The following is a 21,610-nucleotide window of genomic DNA, read 5'->3' as shown; positions in this document are numbered from 1 at the left end:
CTCCCTTCTACTCTTTGGAATAGATGTGTGTTTTAACTTTTTTAGGTTCTATAAGTTACTTAGACTCCTCCTCTCCTTTCCTCTTCACAATCAGCAATACTTTGGTGTTGCATTGTAGCATCATGGAACCTGCTGGCTTTTCCATGATGCCCCAGAATGATACATCTCGAGAGTATCCATGCACCCTTTTGCGACTCTTCTGCCATCTGTGACAGCCCAGGACAACATATTCTAAGGCATCTTTAGTGCAAACAGATTTCATAAGCTAAGAAGAATTTTTAAAAAGCTGAAAAATTGAGCCTGGTTAGTGGGGGGGACAAATTAACAAGTACGATGAACTCAAAACTGAGTTGATATTAGAAGGACATCTTTTAAAAATCTAAAAAGGCTGAACTGTTTTGCAATTTGTGGTTTAGTATTTCTCCACTAGCTGTCCAGTACTTTTCTTCCAGCTAAACATGCAAAAGCTGTTCTCAATCTGTCTTTCCGCTCCTACCTAGAGAGAACGCCTCATTCTGCTTTTTTTGCTGCCCTTATCTTTGCTTTGCATGCATTCTTGTTTCTTTGCATTATTCTTATTCTTCTAGTCACTCGCTCTTCGGTATGGTAATTTTTATGGTGTTCCAGGCTTCTCTCCCCACATTTTCCTCCCACTGCACCACATTCACCAGCTTTCCATCGTCTTCAAAATTTGGTTTCCTGGATTTTAATACCCTTGTACTGATGTGTTCTAGCCCATTTAGAGCTAGGAGAACTTCAGTGGCTCATGCTTTAGCACCAAACTCCATTACCCCCACACCATTTTTCAGTGAATTCTTCTACTCTTGCTAAGTAGATAAGGATAGCTCCTCTATCTGGGTCACAAAGTTGTCCTCTACGTAACTTAGGAATCTGTGTTTAGTCATATTTAGCTGTTCTTGTTACCCAGACATCTGGGCAGAGTCCTCTATTAGCATACATTCCCATGATTTCAAATATCAATAGCTCATCCAAGAATTTCTCTAGCTCTCCATTCTTGGTGAGGAAGTGAGGATGAGTATCAATTTCTCAGTGTAGATTCTCCTTTCTTGTATCTTTTCCTTTCTTCATTAAAGTAGGATTTCACTGCTTCTAAAATAATTAGAATAGCATGCCCCGCCTCCCACCTCTTCTCTGTCTCTATATAGCAAGCACCAATGCTAACATTATAGGCGGGATTTCACGTGTAGTATCACTTCTACTGCCTCTTCTGGCCTTAAAACTTATTTTTAAAAAACAAACATAAGTGAATTAATAATCTTTATTCTAGCTATATGTGTTTTCCTGCAGGACAAATCTATTCAGAATCATTCATTTTGGAAATACATGCCAGATTTTGAGCCAAGTAAAAGCTCCTTTCCAACTAGTTTAAAGTCTGCCTAAGGAGCCATACCAGCTCTGAACCGAGGAGATTCGCCTCCTATCCGCCTAAATGGAGAATGTCTAACGCAGAAAGTCACATCACAAGGGGCTCACACCAGTGCTCAGTGAAGCTGAAATCCTTCTCCTTACATCAGCAGTTGGTCACCAGTATCAGCCTTTTCCTTTCATTTGACAGTAGAAGGGTTGTCAAAAAGATGACCTGCATAGAACCCTTCTATCTTGTGAGCAATTCCTCAGATGCTGAAGTCATCCATTTTCCTCCATTTGCTGGACTACTGTAATTAGTGGCATTTCTCCAGCTTGACACAATCTTTTTTTTGCCCTCGTTACATCTCTTGACCTGGAACTCAAAGAGGCAGCATGCTATTCTGTTCTTTTTCTGAGTCACTGATAAGTCAGATTATGTTCTTTGCTTTCCAGTGCCCAAACAAGACCACTCCCCTTTCAACCTACTGTCTGTGTCTCTGCCTCTAACCAGCAATGAACATTACACCCTTAAGACTTCACCAATAAACACAAAACCTTCTTAATCTTCCTATGAAGATACAGACTGTTCTGTTGGTAGCCATTCTATGGCCTATTCACATTTCTAGTTATTCCCTGTTCTGGAAGATGGCAAGATCTAGGAACTCTCCCACACCTCAGGAACTAATCTGTTTGCCTTCCTGTATGGTAACGGTAGGAATTTCAGAAGTGTCTGAGTGACTTAGGGGCACAAGTCCCAATGACTTTCAATGAGACTTGTGCTTGTAAATCAGTCATGTGCTTTGGAAAATCCCACCGTAATGTACCTATCAAAAATTCCCTATAGGGAAACGGATTTAAATAGCTCCATCCTTCAACCTCTCTTGACTCGTGGGGAATTGTTTATAATTTTGTGAACGAGAACTACTCTTCTCATTGTCTAACCACAGAGCTGTACATATACAGCCATCCTGAGGCTGGAGTACTGCAGCAAGCTGTATAAGTGAGCAAATACCCACGTCAGGTGAGAAGTATAACTATTTTCAGATGTTCATAAAAAAAAACACAGCAGAGCTGTTATTTTAATGGCAACTTGCTACAGCTTTTCATTCCAGCTCTTCCACTTTTGGAAGCCATCTTACCAGTTCCATCATCTGCATCATTCTGACCAGTCTCCCAAACTTCTGGTTTTGGCCCAAAGCCATCTGTGGCAGACGTCTCCGTGTAGTCTGCAGGGTTAAATGTCCTAGGGTTTAAAAAGGTTGGGAAGAACAGAAATATGCAGAAAGTGAATACCAAAGCCACACAAAATGAAATGCCCCAATTTATGGTCTATATTTGTATTAGATTTTTACCAGTTCTTGTCTTTCATATTTCGATAATTTGTGTTTTTCAAAAAAGTCAATTTCTTTTTACTCCCAATAAGGGTGGGGGTGTGCCACCAAAAACCAGGACAGTATAAAAAAAAGTCATTGTAAAGAAACTGAACAAAACCTAGTTCCTGGAAAAGTTGCAATACCAGGCGAACCATTCCCATCCTCATTAAACACTAGTTTACAGTCACAGCAGAATTTTATCAATTGATCATTTCTCAGCAGGATACTACTGATGAGAATCCCATGTCACATGCTTTTAGGGTGCCTGAAGTTTATCCAGGGCAACACGTAGTGTATCAATAAGATGGTGGCACGGAAGTGTTCTGAAATACCCACTGAAGCCAAAACAGCTCAATATCTAAGAGGTAGCCAAATGGTGACCTGGAAATTGATTTGTTGGTTTAAAAAAAAAAGGGGGGGGGGGGGGTGTTGTTTTTCAGCCTATTCACATGAGAATGGAGTGAGAAGAGGAAAAGAGCAAGGAGAAGGCTTATTTAAGGCGTGGAGGCAGCCAAGACACGAAAGAGAAGAGAAAAAGCTAATTTTTATTCTCTTGACACCACGGATATGATCCACAAAGTTACTGAGAGCAAATAATGGCTAGAGGCAACGAGGTTACAGTTCTGCAGTCCAGATGAAAAGAGTTCTAATGGCAAGACTGAAAAATCCTTAGAGTTGTGGGTTCAGCAGGGGAAAAAGTTTCTTTTGATTCTGTACCAAGGTGCACGTACATGCAAAGAACATTGTCTAAAATATAAAACACTAAGAATGGAGGGAAGCTCCCGCACCTTCTGGTAGAAAAGATTAGATCAGGGGTAGGCAACCTATGGCACGGGTGCCGAAGGCGGCACGCGAGCTTATTTTCAGTGGCACTCACACTGCCCGGGTCCTGGTCACCGGTCCGGGGGGCTCTGCATTTTAATTTAATTTTAAATGAAGCTTCTTAAACATTTTAAAAACCTTATTTACTTTACATACAATAAGAGTTTAGTTATATATTATAGACTTCTAGAAAGAGACCTTCTAAAAAAGTTAAAATGTATTACTGGCACGCGAAACCTTAAATTGGAGTGACTAAATGAAGACTCGGCACACCACTTCTGAAAGGTTGCTGACCCCTGGATTAGATTCACTTGTCTTTTGGGTTTTTTTTAAGAATCTACGTGCTTCAAACTACAGCCAAACAAGTTTCCATTCAAACTGGGCTACAAACCAGCCATGCAGAACTTTCAACCTGCAACGCCTCTGGATTGACTTGGACTTTCCTTGAAGGGCTGGGTTACATGGGGACAAGCTCAGTTTTCTGAGGACTGGGGAGGGATTTTGTTTAGGGAGTTGGTTGTTTTTTTTTTGAGTGTCTCTGACATGTTGACTCCTGTGTACTCAGGTTAACGTTAGTTTGCCTAGAGATGGCAATAGTCTCTCTGCATACAATGAATCAAACTAGTATTTCACAGACACTGTTTCACAGATCTGTATGCTTTCTATCCACAGCAATATACAATATATTTGTCAAGTAGTATTAAACTGGACAGCGATTAACACTCCTGCTGTGTTCGATTTTCCCTGAGAACTATTTGCATCACTTACCCCATGCCTTGGGCTGAAAATCTCCCAGCTCCTCGCCCTCTACCGCGTCCAAACCCTACAAGGATAGAGAACACCCTTTAATAGCACCCATACAGATGGGCTGATTGCTAATCTGTCACACAGGAGAATACTGGGTTTGAGGAAGAAAGCTAGAATGGATGAATTTACTAAATACAACTTCTCTCTCCTCAATTCCCCTCAAAGTAAAAAACCCTTCTCTAATCCATACAAAGAACAAAATATTAGTTCATCATAATATTTAGTAGTATAGTAAAGCAACCATTCTTTCCCCTCCTCTTAAAACTAGAAGAGGAGAAGATCAAACAGACCAAAGTAAGGGCCAACATAAAATCTTAGGTACATCATACACATCAGCACAGTGCCTCTATTGTTGAATGTGTATATCAACCTAGCTCTGTACAGCACACAAATTAAACTTGGGTGGGCAAATATATACTAGAAACTACTCAAACCATATTTTTTTATGTCTAGTATGGAGATGTATAGCTATTATTATCTAAGTTCAGTGTACAGTCCTTACCTTTCAATTTCTTGTGCTTGACTCCAAGGCCTGCACAAGCCCCAGCCTACACCTCTGGCCTAATCACATTTTCTCTCATTCCTCTGCTGTACCAATGTTAGCCTCAACAACCCATTTTGTTTCCCTCTCCTACTCCTGGATCTGGGCCTTTCCCTGCAGCTGTCCTTTATGCAGTCTCAAGTTTGCCAAGCCGAAACTCTCGCCTTATTCAAATTATACTTAAGGCTAAGATTTTGTCAGATATTTCTTGTAAAATAAATGGACAGGTCACAGGCAATAAAGAAAAACTCACGGAAGCCCATGACCTGTCTGACTTTTACTAAAAATATCTATGGGGAGCTGTTGGGTCCCCACAATCCCCTCGGTGGCTACAGAAAGGGCCTCGCTAGCAGCTCCGGGTCCCCCCCGCCGCTCACGGCAGCCGGGAGCTGCAAGTTACCCCTGGCCAGTGACTGGGAGCTGTGGGGGCCGCACTGCCAGATGCGACCAGGGTACCCCACAACTCCCAGCCATTGCAGGCAGGGGGCGGGGGGGGACGACTTCTACGACCTCCGTGACAAAATCGGAGCCTTAACTATATCCAATGACTCCCTTCTTACACAATGGGGGTGGGGGGGGGTGGGCGGGGGGGGGGGGGGGGGGGGGGGGGGGGGGGGTGGGGTGGGGGCGGGGGGAGAGGCGGGGGGGGGGGGGTGTTTCCTCCTTTGGGTTGCACTCTTGACATCGGCCTCAGACTATAAGCTCTTTGGTACAGGGACTGTCTTTACTTTCATGTCTTGCATAGTGCTGACAACATACTAGAATCATTTACATTACTTAATAATCCCAAAAGCAGTCTGCTATTTTAGCATTTTAAACAGTGTTTCATATGTGCAATACATTTCTACATCTGGTTTTCCATTCATTTTTTGCTGTTAACATGTGATGGCATACTTTTTGAGAAGAAAATACATTCAGAGTTCACAACTACCTATTTGCATAACACAACACCTGGGAGCCTAGAACTCCAGCTACACAGCAAAGCAGAATATTTTATTATGGATGCATTACAGGTTACCAAAACAGGGATCTTTAGGTTGCCCCAACTATCAGGACAAGTATGAATTTGTAACATTACCCTGCTATTGTAATCTTTTAGGGCTCCCAAGTACTAGTTACAGTCATGAAGCAATTGGATGCATGTATGAATGTAAGCTCTTAAACACATACAAGAAAGCAAGGCATTGCTTGCCTGACCTTAGTATGCTCCAGGAAGGGCACTAGAATTTGGACCACGTTTATCTGTTATTGGCAGATCTGGCCTCAATCTCTCCCTAATTTCTCTCCAAAAGAAGAGGAACTATTCAACTCAGGGTACCTAATGTGCACAGCAGGGCTGGAAAAAGAGGACCTTGTCAAGGTTCCTTCAGAAACAGAGTCCAGAGAACCCCAATGATCACAGTATAAATATTTAGATGGATAGGACTAGTTTTAGATCATTAGGGAAATGTCCTGCACAGGGGCTGCTTTTGGAAAGGGCTGAAATACCCAACATAGGCAGGTAGGTAGGAATGTTTCAAGGATTCTTCAGCAAGATCATTCTGAACATTGACAGAGGCAAGACACTTGGATAGTAACCTACAGAACTAGTCAGGGAGTTTAGAATAGAAAGATATTGTTGATTGAAGCAGGAGGCATTTGTTTCAATAGCCTAAAGCAGAGGTATAAGAAGCATATAAATGGGTTGAGCAGCAGAGCACCTCTTCCATTTGACCAGGTGAAAGCATTATAAAAGGAGAACTTGACATGTAGGTGAAAGATTAGAACATCAGAATGGCCATACTGGGTCAGACCAAAGGTCTATCTAGCTCAGTATCCTGTCTTCTGACAGTGGCCAATGCCAGCTGCCCCAGAGAGAATGACAGAACAGGTAATCATCAAGTGATCCATCCCCTGTTGCCCATTCCCATCCCTGCCCATCCTGGCTAATAGCCACTGATGGACCTATCCTCCATGAACTTATCTAGTTCTTTTTTGAACCCTGTTATAGTCTTGGCCTTCACAACATCCTCCGGCAAAGAGTTCCACAAGTTGACTGTGCATTGGGTGAAGAAATGTTTTTTTTTGTTTTAAACCTGCTGCCTATTAATTTCATTTGGTGACCCCTAGCTCTTGTTATGCGAAGGAGTAAATAACATTTCCTTATTTACTTTCTCTACACCAGTCATGATTTTATAGACCTCTATCATATCCCCCCTTAGTCGTCTCTTTTCCAAGCTGAAAAGTCTCAATTTTATTAATCTCTCCTGTTCCATACCCCTAATCATTTTTGTTGCCCTTTTCTGTACCTTTTCCAATTCCAACATATCTTTTTTGAGATGGGGCAACCACATCTGCACGCAGTATTCAAGATGTGGGCATACCATGGATTTATATAGAGGCAATATATTTTCCATTTTATTATCTATCACTTTCCTAAAGATTCCCAACATTGTTAGTTTTTTTGACTGGTGCTGCACCTTGAGTGGATGTTTTCAGAGAACTGTCCATAATGACTCCATGATCTCTTTCTTGAGTGGTAACAGCTAATTTAGACCCCATCATTTTATATATGTAGTTGGGATTATGTTGTCCAATGTGCATTACTTTGCATTTATAAACTTTGAATTTCATCTGCCATTTTGTTGCCCAGTCACCCCATTTTGTGAGATCCTTGTGTAACTCTTTGCAGTCTGCTTTGGACTTAACTATCTTGAGTAGTTTTGTATCATCCGCAAGTTTTGCCACCTCACTGTTTACCCTTTTTTCCAGATCATTTATGAATATGTTCAACAGAACTGGTCCCAGTACAGACCTTGGGGGATACCACTATTTATCCCTCTCCATTCTGAAAACTGACCATTAATTCCTATTCTTTGTTTCCTGTCTTTTAACCAATTAAGGATCCATGAGAGGACCTTCCCTCTTTTCCCATGACAGCCTTCTTTGCTTAAGAACCTTTGGTGAGTGACCTTGTCAAAGGCTTTCTGAAAATCTAAGTACACTATATCCACTGGATCAACCTTGTCCACATGCTTGCTGACACTCTCAGATAATTCTAGCAGACTGGTGAGGCATGATTTCCCTTTACAAAAACCATGTTGATTGACTCTTCCCCAACAAATCATGTTCATCTGTGTGTCTGATAATTCTGTTCTTTACTATAGTTTCAACCAATTTGCCTGATACTGAAGACAGGCTTACCGGCCTGTAATTGCCAGGATCACCTCTGGAGCTCCTTTTTAAAAATTGGCATCACATTAGCTATCCTCCAGTCATTTGGTACAGAAGCTGGTTTAAGTGAGAGTTTACAAACCATAGTTAGTAGTTCTGCCATTTCACATTTGAGTTCCTTCAGTACTCTTGTGTGAATACCATCTGGTCCTGGTGACTTCTTATTTAATTTATCAATCTGTAACAAAACTTCCTCTAACAACACCTCAATCTGGGACAGTTCCTCGGAGGTGTGACCTAAAAAGAATGGCTCAGGTTTGCGAATCTCCCTCACATTCTCAGCCATGAAGACCAATGCAAAGAACTCATTTAGTTTCTCCGCAATGGCCTTATCTTCCTTGAGAGTTTCTTTAGCATCTCAAACGTCCAGTGGCCCCATGGGTTGTTTAGCAGGCTTCCTGCTTCTGATGTACTTACATTTTTCGCTGTTACTTTCTGAGTCTTTGGGCTAGCTGTTCTTCAAATTATTTTTTGGCCTTCCTAATTATATTTAAGATGACAATTTAGTGCATGAAGAGAGTGCTAGAGATCCTGTCCTGGTGTCTGTCCTGCTGTTTCATTAAGGACTGAAAAATGAAGTTACTGGTTAGGGCTAGACATGCAGCAATTTCACTCCATATTCTGACCTCAAGAGAGGTGGTCTTCTAGGTAACTAACCAGGAAGTTCTATTCTGGATCTTTTTTAAAGGCTTTGTCTACATGGGAACACTCAGGAAAATTGATCCAAATTAACTAAGGGTATGACTACACTATTGAGCCTACGCTCACATAGCTATTTTAGCACAGTTATGCCAGCATAGCCCCCAAGCTTAGATGCAGCCTACCTTGACAAAAGGAGTATTTCTGTCAGTGTAGGAACACAACCTTCCTGAAAGACATTACCTATATCAACAAAAGCCCTTTTCTGTTGGCATAGCTGCATCTAAACTGGGGGTTTTATGTTGATCTGGGTGTGGGTATTTTTGACACCATCTAACACAGCTATGCCTACATAACTTTGAAGTGTAGACCAAGCCTAAAGCTGTAAGTTTAAAGTGGATTAATTAAACCGCATTAAGCGTCTGTGTGGATGGTCTCATTCAGAATTAAAGTGGCCTTAATTCAGTTTAATTCACTTAGGCTAGGTCTACACTACCCGCCTGAATCGGCGGATAGAAATCGACCTCTCGGGGATCGATTTATCGCGTCCCGTTGGGACGCAACAATCGATCCCCGAATTGACGCTCTTACTCCACCAGTGAAGGTGGGAGTAAGAGCCATCGACGGGAAGCCGCGGAGGTCGATTTTGCCACCGTCCTTACAGCGAGGTAAGTCGGCTGCGATACGTCGAATTCAGCTACGCTATTCGCGTAGCTGAATTTGCGTATCTTAAATCAACCCCCACCTGTAGTGAAGACGTAGCCTAAGAGAAATGAATTAAACCAAATTAAGGTCACTAATTCTGAATAAGAGCATCCACACAAGGGTTTAATGAAGTTTAATTAATCCACTTGAAATTTTAATTCAGATTATTTTCTTGAGTGTTCCCATGTAGACAAGCCCCAACGTTCCATGATGTTAATTCCTCCTGTGTCCTTTGGGAGGTTCCAGCATGAAGTGATGCAAGGAGGTTGCTGCAGTGGAGCGTGGGTGATCAAAAGAGGCTGGCTGCATCCTAAAGAGAGGAGACATGCTCCTACCATGCATGGCAACACAACCCGACTCTGGAAAACCTGCTGTGCACAATCTCAAAGCCTACAATCTTTTGCCATCTTTGCTTCCAACACAGTAGATTTCGTTGGAATTGGAATCAGAAGTATTCTGGTGGCATACAGACTGAAAGTGACCACGCTTTCAGGAAGCAACCGAATCCATATTTTGAGTTTTTTAAACCAAAAAGTTCTCTCCTCCCAACTCTGAATTTAAAACTCAGCCTCAAAGTTATTTAAGCGTTTGGATCCCTAGAGGTGCTTAGCACCTGCAACTCGCACAGAAATCACTGATGAGTCACTATGGCATTACAGGTTTTCCCCACCCCGTATTAGGAAATTTTTTAAACACTGTCCCTTAACAGTGACCAACAGATTGCAGTGTAGATGGAACCTTAAGTGCTGTGATGCAGTATCCATCCAAGGGAGGGAAGGCAGGCTCTAACTGTTCTATTATGGAATTGCCTTGTCCATATAGTTTCCACAACAAAAAATGCACCATAATGGTCAGTTTTCAAAACAAAAAGAAAGTCACAGGTTTTTTGGCAACACAAACAGGCAATTCTGTGACTGTAAATTTCAATCTGCGCAAGAAAGGAGAACGAGCAACTTTGCAGCAGCGCATTTTAAACTCTCAAACAGGCTGCATGAATGGACCTTGCTTCAATTAGTCAGTCTACTGAGCACAAAAGGAAACAATGGGGGCACCAGGCAAAGAATAAAATTACACCTCTAATTGCCACTCCTAATCCTGACATTTCTCAGCTTCCTTTACACTTAGATCTCCAAACAACGGGTTCAAGTGTCAAGCCAAATCCTGGCTATTCCTCTCCACTCACAGGAAGCCAGCAGTGGAAAGTTTGTTGGGGTTTTTTTAATCATATTGCTCATTTTGACATTTTACTCTAGTTTGTTCCCACATTTTACTAATTGAGCCAGGTGGCCTTTTTCTGTTCACTAACATATCTCACGCTCTTAATCAACTTCGCACACCAGCTGTAGTTTGCTTTGTTGCATTTAGAGAGATTTTCCATAGCAACTCAGTCACAGGAAATAGGATACCTGGATCCTCTAAGGTGCTGCGCATTCTCCATTCCCAATGAAGTCCATTGAGAGTTCCGGACACACACATGCTCACAGGATCAAGCCCTAGTGTGGTTTAATGGTTGAAAAAAATGGTTACCTATCTTTTCGTAACTGTTGCTCATGTTGATTCCATTCTAGGTGCATGCATGCCCACATGCACAAATGTCGGAGACTTTTGCCTTAGCGGTATCCGTAGGGTCAGCCGTGGCGCCCTCTGGAGTGCCGCGCTCATGCATCGGTATATCAGGTGCTGTCGGCCCTACACCCTCTCAGTTCCTTCTTGCCGGCAACTCCAACAGAGGGGCAGGAGGGCGGGTAATGGAATGGACATGAGCTACACATCTCGAAGAACAGTTACGAAAAGGTGGGTAACCGTTTTTTCTTCTTCGAGTGCTTGCTCATGTCGATTCCATTGTAGCTGACTCTCAAGCAGTATCCCTGGAGAGGGGCTCGGAGTTCACAGACGTTCAGCTTGTAATACTGCTCTACTGAAGCCGGCGTCATCTCAGGCTTGCTGGGTAAGCGCATAGTGAGACATGAATGTGTGAATGAATGATTGGAATTGGCACATGGGTCAGGAAGGCCACCGTCAAGGCTTGCCCTCTAGTTGAGTGTGCAGTTACAATTGCCAGGGAAGGCACTTTTACCTGATCATAGCAAAATCAGATGCAGGCGTTGATCCAATATGAAATTCTCTGGGTGGACACTGGATGACCTTTCATCCTATCCGTCACTGTGATGAACAACTGTGTCGAACTGTAAAATGGTTCGGTCCTTTCGATGTAGAAGGCTAGCGCTCTCCTGACATCCAGGGAGTGCAACCTACGTTCCTCCTCAGACTTATGAGGATTTGGGAAGAAGACTGACAAAAATATGTCCTGGCTCATGTGAAACTGCGATACCACCTTGGGCAGAAAACCGGATGTGGCCGCAGCTGAAACTTGTCCTAGAAAAACACCATATAGGGTGGCACCGAGGTAAATGCCCTAATCTCAGACTTTTCGGGCAGAAGTTATCGCCACCAGGCAACCCTTTTTCATTATTTTAATTCCCATGGTAGCAGGTTTTTTTCTAATAAACATTCCCCTACAGCGTTTGCAATGCAAACATGCTCTACATCAGCATGAAGAAAAAAGGATTTACTAAAAACTGACTAGGAACAAAAGTGAAACTGACAAGTCTAGTCTCATTTTTCAAAGTGTAAAACGCCACAATGAAAGTTAAATTGGTAAACTTATTACACTTTTAATCACTTCACACAAATAAGGAATTTTGGTTTTTTATAACTTTAGGATTTTTAACCTGATTGTATCCTGCTAAGCAGTTCTCCATATCATCTTTGTTATAGAACTCTACTCAGATACTCTCAGAATCACAGAAATGTAGGTCTGAAAGGGATCTTGAGAGGTTGTCTAGTCCAGCCCCCCATGCTGAGACAGGACCAAGTATACCTAGAACATCCCTGACACATGCTTGTCCAACCTGCTCTAAAAAACCTCCAGTAATGGGGATTCACAGCCTCCCTTGTTAACCTATTGCAGCACATAACGACCCTTATAGTTAGAAAGATTTTCCTAATATCTAACCTAAATCTCCCTTGATGCAGATTAAGCCCATTCCTTCTTGTCCTATCTTCAGTGGACATGGAGACCAATTGATTACTGTCCTCTTCATAACAGCCCTGAACATATTTGAAAACTTATCAGGTCCCCACTCAGACTTCTTTTCTCAAGATGAAATATGCCCACTTTTTTAAACCTTTGATCATCGGCCAGGTTGTCTAAACCTTTTATCATTTTTGTTGCTCTCCTCTGAGCTCTCTCCAATTTGCCCACCTTTTTCCTGAAGCATGGCACCCAGAACTAGACACAGTGCTCCAGATGAGGCCTCACCAGTGCAGAGTAGAGCAGAGCAATTACCTCCCATGTCTTACATACAACACTCCAGTTAATACACTCCAGAATATCAGCCTTTTTTGCACTGCATCAGATTGTTACTCATATTTAATTTGTGATCCACTATAACCCCCAGATCCTTTTCTGCAGTACTACTGCCTAGTCAGTTATTCCACATTTTATAGTTTGTGCATTTCTTTTTCCTTAAGTATAATACTTGACACTGGTCTTTATTGAATTTCATCTTAGTGATTTTAGACCAATTCTTCAATTTGTCAAGATCATTCTTAATTGTAATCCATGTCCTCCAAAATGCTTGCAACCACTCCAAGCTTGGTCTCATACACAAATTTTATAAGCACACTCTACTCCATTATCTAAATCATTAATGAAAATATTAAAAAGTACCAGACCTAGGAAGATCCCTGCATCCTCCCAGTTTGACAGAGAACCATTGAGAATTACTCTGAGTAAAATTTTTCAACCAGTTCTGCACCCATAAATTCATCTAGACCACATTTCTCTAGTTTGCTTATGAGAAATGTCTGGGACTGTGGGACTGTCAAAAGCCTTACTAAAATGAAGATATATCACATCTACTAGTTCCCCCCATCCACCAGGCCAGTAACCCTGTCAAAGAAGGAAATTAGGTTGGTTTGTCATGATTTGTTCTTGACAAATCCATATTAGCTCTTACTTATCACCCTCTTACTCAGTAGATGCTTACAAATAGATTGTTCAATAATTTGTTCCCGCATCTTTCCAGATCACAGAATCATAGAAGATTAGGGTTGGAAGAGACCTCAGGAGGTCATGTAGTCCAACCCCCTGCTCAAAGCAGGGCTAATCCCAACTAAATCATCCCAGCCAGAGCTTTGTCAAGCTGGGCCTTAAAAACCGCTAATGATGGAGATTCCACCATCTCCCTAGGTAACTCATTCCAGTGCTTCACCACCCTTCTAGTGAAATAGTGTTTCCCTAATATCCAACCTAGACCTCCCCCACTGCAACTTGAGACCATTGTTCCTTATTCAGTCATCTACCACCACTGAGAACAGCTGAGCTCCATTCTCCTTGGAACCCCCCTTCAGGTATTTGAAGGCTGCTATCAAATTGCCCCTCATTCTTCTCTTGTGCAGACTAAACAAGCCTAGTTTCCTCAGCCTCTCCTCATAAGTCATGTGCCCCAGCCCCCTAATCATTTTTGTTGCCCTCCGCTGGACTCTCTCCAATTTGTCCACATCCCTTCCGTAGTGGGCGGCACAAAACTGGCCGCAATACTCCAGATGTGGCCTCACCAGTGCTGAATAGAGGGGAATAAGCACTTCCCTCAATCTGCTGGCAATGCTTCTACTAATGCAGCCCAAAATGCCGTTAGCCTTCTTGGCAACAAGGGCACACTGCTGACTCATATCCAACTTCTCGTCCACAGTAATCCCCAGGTCCTTTTCTGCATAACTGTTGCTTAGCCAGTCGGATCCCATCCTGTAGCAGTGTATAGGATTCTTCCGTCCTAAGTGCAAGACTCTGCACTTGCCCTTGTTGAACCTCATCAGATTTCTTTTAGCTCAATCCTCCAATTTGTCTAGGTCACTCTGGACCCTATCCCTACCCTCCAGTGTATCTACCTCTCCCCCCAGCTTAGTGTCATCTCCGAACTTGCTGAGGGTGCAAGCCATCCCATCATCCAGATCATTAATGAAGATGTTGAACAAAACTGTCCCCAGGACAGACCCCTGGGGCACTCCGCTTGATACCGGCTGCCAACTAGACATGGAGCCATTGATCACTACCCGTTGAGCCCAACGATCTTGCCAGCTTTCTGTCCACCTTATAGTCCATTCATCCAATCCATACTTTTTTAACTTGCTGGCAATACTGTGGGAGACCGTATCAAAAGCTTTGCTAAAGTAAAGATATATCACGTTCACTGCTTTCCCCATATCCACAGAGACCGTTATCTCATCATAGAAGGCAATTAGGTTAGTCAGGCATGACTTGCCCTTGGTGAATCCATGTTGATTGTTCCTGATCACCTTCCTCTCCTCCAAGTGCTTCAAAATGGATTCCTTGAGGTCCTGCTCCATGATTTTTCCAGGGACTGAGGTGAGGCTGACTGGTCTGTAGTTCCCCGGATTCTCCTTCTTCCCTTTTTAAAGATGGGCACTATTTTTGCCTTTTTCCAATCGTCCAGGACCTCCCCTGATCGCCACGAGTTTTCAAAGATAATGTTCAATGGCTCTGCAACCACATCAGCCAACTCCCTCAGATGCATTAGATGCAGCCCATGGATTTGTGCATGTCCAGCTTTTCTAAATAGTCCTTAACCTGTTCTTTCACCACTGAGGACTGCTCACCTCCTCCCCATACTGTGCTGCCCAGTGCAGCAGTCTGGGAGCTGACCTCGTCTGTGAAGACTGAAGCAAAAAAAGCATTGAGTATTTCAGCTTTTTCCACATCATCTGTCACTAGGTTGCCTCTCCCATTCATTAAGAGTCCCACACTTTCCCTGACCACCTTCTTGTTGCTAACATACCTGTAGAAACCCTTCCTGATACCCTTCTTGCTACCCTTCTGATCCCTTGCTAGCTGCAACTCCAATTGTGCTTTGGCCTTCTTGATTACACCCCTGCATGCTCGAGCAATATTTTTATACACCTCCCTAGTCATCTGTCCAAGTTTCCACTTCTTGTAAGCTTCCTTTTTGTGTTTAAGCTCACCAAAGATTTCTCTATTACGCCAAGCTGGTTGCCTGCCATATTTTCTGCACATCGGGATGGTTTGTTTCTGCGCTCTCAATAAGGCTTCTTTAAAATACAGCCAGCTCTCTTGGACTCCTTTCCCCCCTCATATTAGCCTCCCGGGAATCCTGCCCATCAGTTCCCTGAGGGAGTCAAAGTCTGTTTTTTCTGAAGTCCAGGGTCCATATCCTGCTGCTCTCCTTTCTTCCTTTTGTCAGGATCCTGAACTCATGGTCACTGCTGCCCAGGTTGCCATCCAATTTTGCTTCCCCTACTAATTCTTCCCTGTTTGTGAGTAGCAGGTCAACAGGAGCATGGCCCCTAGTTGGTTCCTCCACCACTTGCACCAGGAAGTTGTCCCCAACACTCTCCAAAAACTTCCTGGATTGTCTGTGCACTGCTGTATTGCTCTCCCAGCAGATGTCAGGGTGACTGAAGTCCCCCATGAGAAACAGGGCCTGTGATCTGGAAACTTTTGTTAGTTGTCCGAAGAAAGCCTTGTGTTCCTCATCCTCCTAGTCTTGTGGTCTATAGCAGACGCAGACCACGACATCACCCTTTTTGCTCTCGCTTCTAAACTTAACCCAAAGACTCTCAACAGGCTTTTCTGCATGTTTCATATTGGAGCTCTGAGCAATCATACTGCTCCCTTACATACAATGCAACTCCTCCACCTTTTCTCCCCCACCTGTCCTTCCTGAACAGTTTATATCCATCCATGACAATGCTCTAGTCATGTGAGTTACCCCACCAAGTCTCTGTTATTCCAATCACATCATAGTTCCTTGACTGTGCCAGGACTTCCAATTCTTGTTTCCCAGGCTTGTTTCCCAGGCTTCTTGTGTTTGTGTACAGGCACCTAAGATAACTAGCCGATTGCCCTGCTTTCTCAGTATGAATCAGGAGGCCTCTCCTGTTGCACCGTCCTCCTTGTGTTTCCTCCCTGTATCCCACTTACCTCTGGGCTCCCCGAAGGAAAACCTTCCCCCGGCAAACCTAGTTTAAAGCCCTCCTCACTAGGTTAGCAAGCCTGCCTGCGATATCTCAGTATGTATCATACAAGATATCTTAATATGTATCGTAATTGCATGTTGTAACGCTATCAGGCAGTAATTGCAAGAAAGTAATATCTGTCAGCATTAGAATACTCCTTAGGGATAAATTAAGCTTATTCAAGAACTTTGGTCTTGAGAATGAGAGATGAAGATACTGAAGACCCAGCTAAAAAGTTTTCATTCCTTGACTCCTTTCTAAATGAAAGATTATACCCTCTACTTATTACGCAGAGATTAAGGTCTGTGCAGTAGAGCCACTCCAGTAGGCAATATCTTAACACACAAGTGCTTTTGCCGTCCACTCATCAGCCAATAGTACAAAACTGCTCCAAAACCCAGCTGTTACACCGGCTCGAACGGTTTGTACATTGTAAACATAGCACCATGTCCACCAGTGCACACAGTTGGAAAAAATGTCATACAGATGATAACGGCATCTCTGCTGGATAAGCATGCAGCCTACAGACGTGAGGGTGAAAATCTCAGGGCAGAGGTTTCTATGGAGGGCTACGCACCACTATTGCCACAGGATTAGCCCCATTCCTGCCACTTTCAGGGATGAGTACACATCATCTCTTTAAATCAGGTTTGTCTCCTATGAAGGAGTAACACGATGGCCCAGCACGGATCCTCCTAGAAAACAGCCACTAAGATTATTCCTGCCTGAGAAGGCAGCTTAAAATAGGAAGGGAGAGATGGAGTCCATTGTTCAAACATTAACCAACCCCTAATTTTGTATCTGGTGCCTAGATTCCTGAGTGACATGTGCATTAGAAATGCAGACAGAAATGCTGCATGGGATGCCTTTGAACGGTGTTATTACTAGATTACATAAAGTGAGGGTGCCATGCTGATCACAAGTGACCAATTTGCTCTCGATTGAAAGGGAAACTTTATCCCTGCTCTCGACTTTTCTGTATTTAGTGAAGCAGCAAGAAACCAGTTTTTATTGCATTAAGCTGACTGCAGGAAAAAATATATTTCTGCTAATATGCAAAGAGAGGTGGTCATGTGATCCTGAAAAGAGAAGACTTAATAGTGAGGAAGTGAAATGTACAGCTTTAAGCAATCCCTGCAGCTTTTAAGGATTACTTTAGTAAATTTTAACCTTAGGTATTTTTCTCCCCCAAAATGCATGCATCAGCCAATGATCCAGAAGCCATAAGAAGAGAGAGTTTATCATGGATAGTTAAGAGCTACAGATGGCCTTTCATTAAATTAGCTCATTTATGTGACTGTGCAGTCTATTTGTTAGGCAGATATAGAAGTACCACACAATGCAATGAATTGTGTCTGGTTGAAGATGGCACACACAAAGCATTCTTTTTCTCAGTAAGGTATGCCAGCTTTCTATTAGTGATTATTAAATGCCTAGTTGTGAGACATTTAAGAAACTATCTAGTTATCCTACTGCGCTTAGCCTCACTACTGTATCTGAGTGCCTAGGGTAACACCAGCAAACTTATTAAAACTGTAAAGAGTTGGGTGAATGTGGGAGACTCATTTTTGGAACACACTTCAGCTTGGAGGAGAACACCATCAACTGAAAAACTCCTCATTTAATCTTTTTTTAGTATTTCTTTTCCTTATACCTCAGAAGCTTAAACAGAAATTTCACTTTCAAAACAAAAACTGAGCTCCACCAGTTTTGCACCGTTTGTTTTTTGGTGCGAAAACTCAGAAAATGGGAGCAGTTAATTATAACGCCCCCCCTCTCTGAGCAGCTACTCTGTACACCTACTTAGCCTGGTATTTGCTGATTCACATGCACAACCTAGTCATGTTCCCACTCTGCTCTGGAAACTACATGCCCTTGTTTCCTGCCAGTCCTTAAAGGAGCAGGGTTAGATACAGATTAACTGTTGCTCTCATGTGTCATTGAACATGTGATTATCCTCAGGTATTATGCCAAGGATAGGGAGTGCAGCAAAAATATTCTGTGCATATGAAATTAGAAGTATGCTACTTATTGCTTTTATTAGCTCTGACATACTTTTACCCCAGCTCCTCCTAGCAACAACCACTTCCTTTCCAACCCACAAGATACTACGGCTCCCCACGAACCCTCCCTGCATGCTAAAGAAATCACTTCCACCCCCAAAAGCCATGCTCTCCTCACCCACTAAATCAACAGAAGCTTCCCCTACCAAAACCCCGATAAATCCAGATTTCACCCTTTTCCCTTATCTTCAGCACAACACAATCTAGATTACTTCCTGCACCTCTTGATCCCCTTTCTTCTCTCACAGGTATCCCAGGTTCCCTTAGCCTTCCATGTCACCTAGCTAGCAAGCCTCAGAGAAGCATGATGTCCCCTCAAAGAGTACAAAGCAGAGATGGCATTCTTGACACCACCAGAATCCACTTTGAGGGACTGGCACAAGTACAAGTCAAACCCCTCCACCCCTTCATTATCTTTAACAAAATAACCCAGTGCTGCCCCACAGGCCATAGTGTATTTTGGGGGTCCACAGCTCTCCGCTCAGATTTGACTTTCATGGGGTGGCTGGAACTCCCCATAATAGCAGGTTATTGAGGACTCACAGCCCAAATGCTGGATGTCTTTGGGGGTCAAGTGACAGATCTGAGTACGCCAGCCCACATCTGAACCTGCCATGCAGGCTTGTGCACCTTGTTTAGGTCACTCAAGCCAAAAATTTAATGAAAATCAAATTACACATGGCTTTTTCTTATGGAACCAAAGGGCACAGACTATTGTATATGGCTGGGCTTTTTAAGCTGCTCTTCCTTTTGAGATCTAAAAAAGCCCGTTATCCTTTGAACAAGAGAAAAGCCGTGATTGTCCATGCATCAGCAACACCACCTTACCTCTCCCACGGCCACGCTTCCCACGGTCTGAAGGCCTCTCCCCTTGACTGTTGTCCACTCCATTCTCTTCTACTCGAACTGGGGAGAGAAGACAGAAGATTGACAGGGAAGGAAATTTTCATCTTTACATTTGTAAGAGGTTTGAAAACAATGGAGAGTAGCAAAAGATTGTGTAGCTCACAAAAGCACGGAAATAAATTGCTGGATTTTCAGAGGTGCTGAGCTGGTACAGCAAGTGAGGTAGAGGTGATGGGAGTTGTGGGTGCTCAGCACCTCTCAAATCAATACACTTATTTAAGCATCTTAAAAATGGATTTGGGTGCCTAAATGAAAGTTCATAAATCTTGGGCCCCGGCATTGTAGAGTGGAGTGGGGGGCAGGGGAGATCACCTTTCAGCAGGAACCCCACCTGGGGCTATAGGGGGAAATATGGGGCAACAGGAGCTCTGCCACTCTTTGGTGCATCACACTCTGTCCCTGGCCTGCTCTGCTGACCTGTCTGAAGGAGGACAGGGTCATGACCTCACCACTCTGAGGAGGCAGGTACTGTGGCTAGCCTTAAACTGAGCCTTCCCTACCCAACTACATTCTGATTGTCCCTTGTGAAAGAACCAGGAGGACCTAGAAGGGGGTGGGGAAGAAGCCTCCCGTCTCATGCCTTCCCTTTCCCCCACCTCACACCCAGAGTCCACCAGAATCTGGTCCTTTACATTTAACCTGCATGGGACACAATGTTTTTTGTTGTTTTACAAGAGATCTATAATTACGTTCCGTGGAAAACCTCTGGCTGTATGTTTTGAAGTGTCAGCTGAAATCCAAAGGAGGGGCTCCCTGAAGGAAAATAATGACTCTCACCACTTACTACAGCACTTGTTCTTGTTAAATGGAGACTGTGCACTGCACGACTTGTATTCAGCACTGCAGTGGGGACGTAACTATGTGCACATAAAGGTGCAGTGAGCACATTTTGCAAGATTTAGAACCCATTTGAAAGCCTTAAATTCCAGATTTAGCACAGAGCCCAAAACTTGAAGGCCAAGCTGCATTTGGCTCTGGCAAACGAATTCTGGGCAGCTACTTTTTTGTTTTGGTGGATTAGGGCTTGTTCACATGGTCAGTTAGTGTTCAGCCAGCCAGGGTGTTAAAGTGCAACGCTTCACACTGCTGCCCGCTAACAGGTCAGGACCCTGCTACCGTGCACTAGAAGTTCCATAGTGCATGGCAGTAGGGTCCACATGGTCAGTTAGTGCATGGCACACTAGAGCGCTATACGTTCACACTCTGGCTTACCATGCACTAAGTCTCTGTGTGGACAAGCCCTGATATTCCCTTATTTGCTCTAAAAGCAACTTGCAAATTTCATTAATATCCTCTATACATCATCTTCCAGATCATTAAATGAAACAGCCTCTAGATACTATTCTATTCTATGTAAGTTCTTACAGCACCCAGATCACTGCAGCATCTGAGGGCCTTCCAGTAGTGCATTAAGCAATGTGATTAACATCTGTCACATGTGGTTCATTCACTCTCATCATCTCTCCAAGGGGAGAATTGTGCATGCAGTGTACTGTTTTGTATGGGTACGGGTGGAGGTTTTTTTTTTAAATGTACGTATATATTTTCATATGGACTTTGTATGTATTTTTTTTTAATAATATGGTTGGGGCACTTTAAGAAATGGCTTAAATAATGGGTAACATACTCAAAGGTGATCTAATGCAGTACTACCTAACTTTGGAAATAGCGTTTGCAGCATATTAGCACTCTTTTGTGCAATGTATTAGAATCACTGCCCTTGAATAGACTGTGGTAATTCTAATAATGTTTAGGTTCACACCGAACCCTTTCTATTTGCGTAGAAGCTTATCTTTTGTGCATGTGTGCCCTTATAATTAATCCCCAGAATATACCAAGGCCTTTTCATTTTCCCTTAAGGGGAAAAACATTTCATAAAACTCAGACTACCCTCAGGTTCTCCCACTCATATGACATGGAATCAAAACTTGGCTATTTGCTTGTTAAAAGAAACATATGGAAAATGTATCAGGTTTTATCTGCTCTACAATGCTCAACATACAGTCCTTACAAAAGTTCTATTCCAAATTTAAGTGCCGAACAGCAACTCTCAAAAAATCATGTGATCATAAAAAGGCAGAAGATATTAAAAATAAATTCAATTTGCCTCTAAA

General features: G+C 43.0%; 1 protein-coding gene across 2 annotated transcripts in view; it reads right to left on the bottom strand.

Annotated features, from left to right (window-relative positions):
- The window catches only part of UBAP2 (ubiquitin associated protein 2), a 103,047-nt gene that overhangs the window by 55,255 nt on the left and 26,182 nt on the right, over nt 1-21,610 (bottom strand). For both annotated transcript variants that reach the window (XM_026661289.2, XM_026661291.2), the window contains exons 6-8: nt 19,419-19,496; nt 4,332-4,386; nt 2,508-2,611 (exon numbers count right to left, since the gene is read on the bottom strand). In XM_026661289.2, the coding sequence (XP_026517074.1) occupies nt 2,508-2,611; nt 4,332-4,386; nt 19,419-19,496 (237 nt within the window). The remainder of the gene's footprint in view (nt 1-2,507; nt 2,612-4,331; nt 4,387-19,418; nt 19,497-21,610) is intronic.

This window comes from Terrapene carolina, unplaced genomic scaffold, assembly GCF_002925995.2.
Source record: "Terrapene carolina triunguis isolate 2854851 unplaced genomic scaffold, T_m_triunguis-2.0 Scaffold998, whole genome shotgun sequence".
Taxonomy (NCBI): Eukaryota; Metazoa; Chordata; order Testudines; family Emydidae; genus Terrapene; species Terrapene triunguis.
This window is presented reverse-complemented; position numbering and strand designations above follow the sequence as displayed.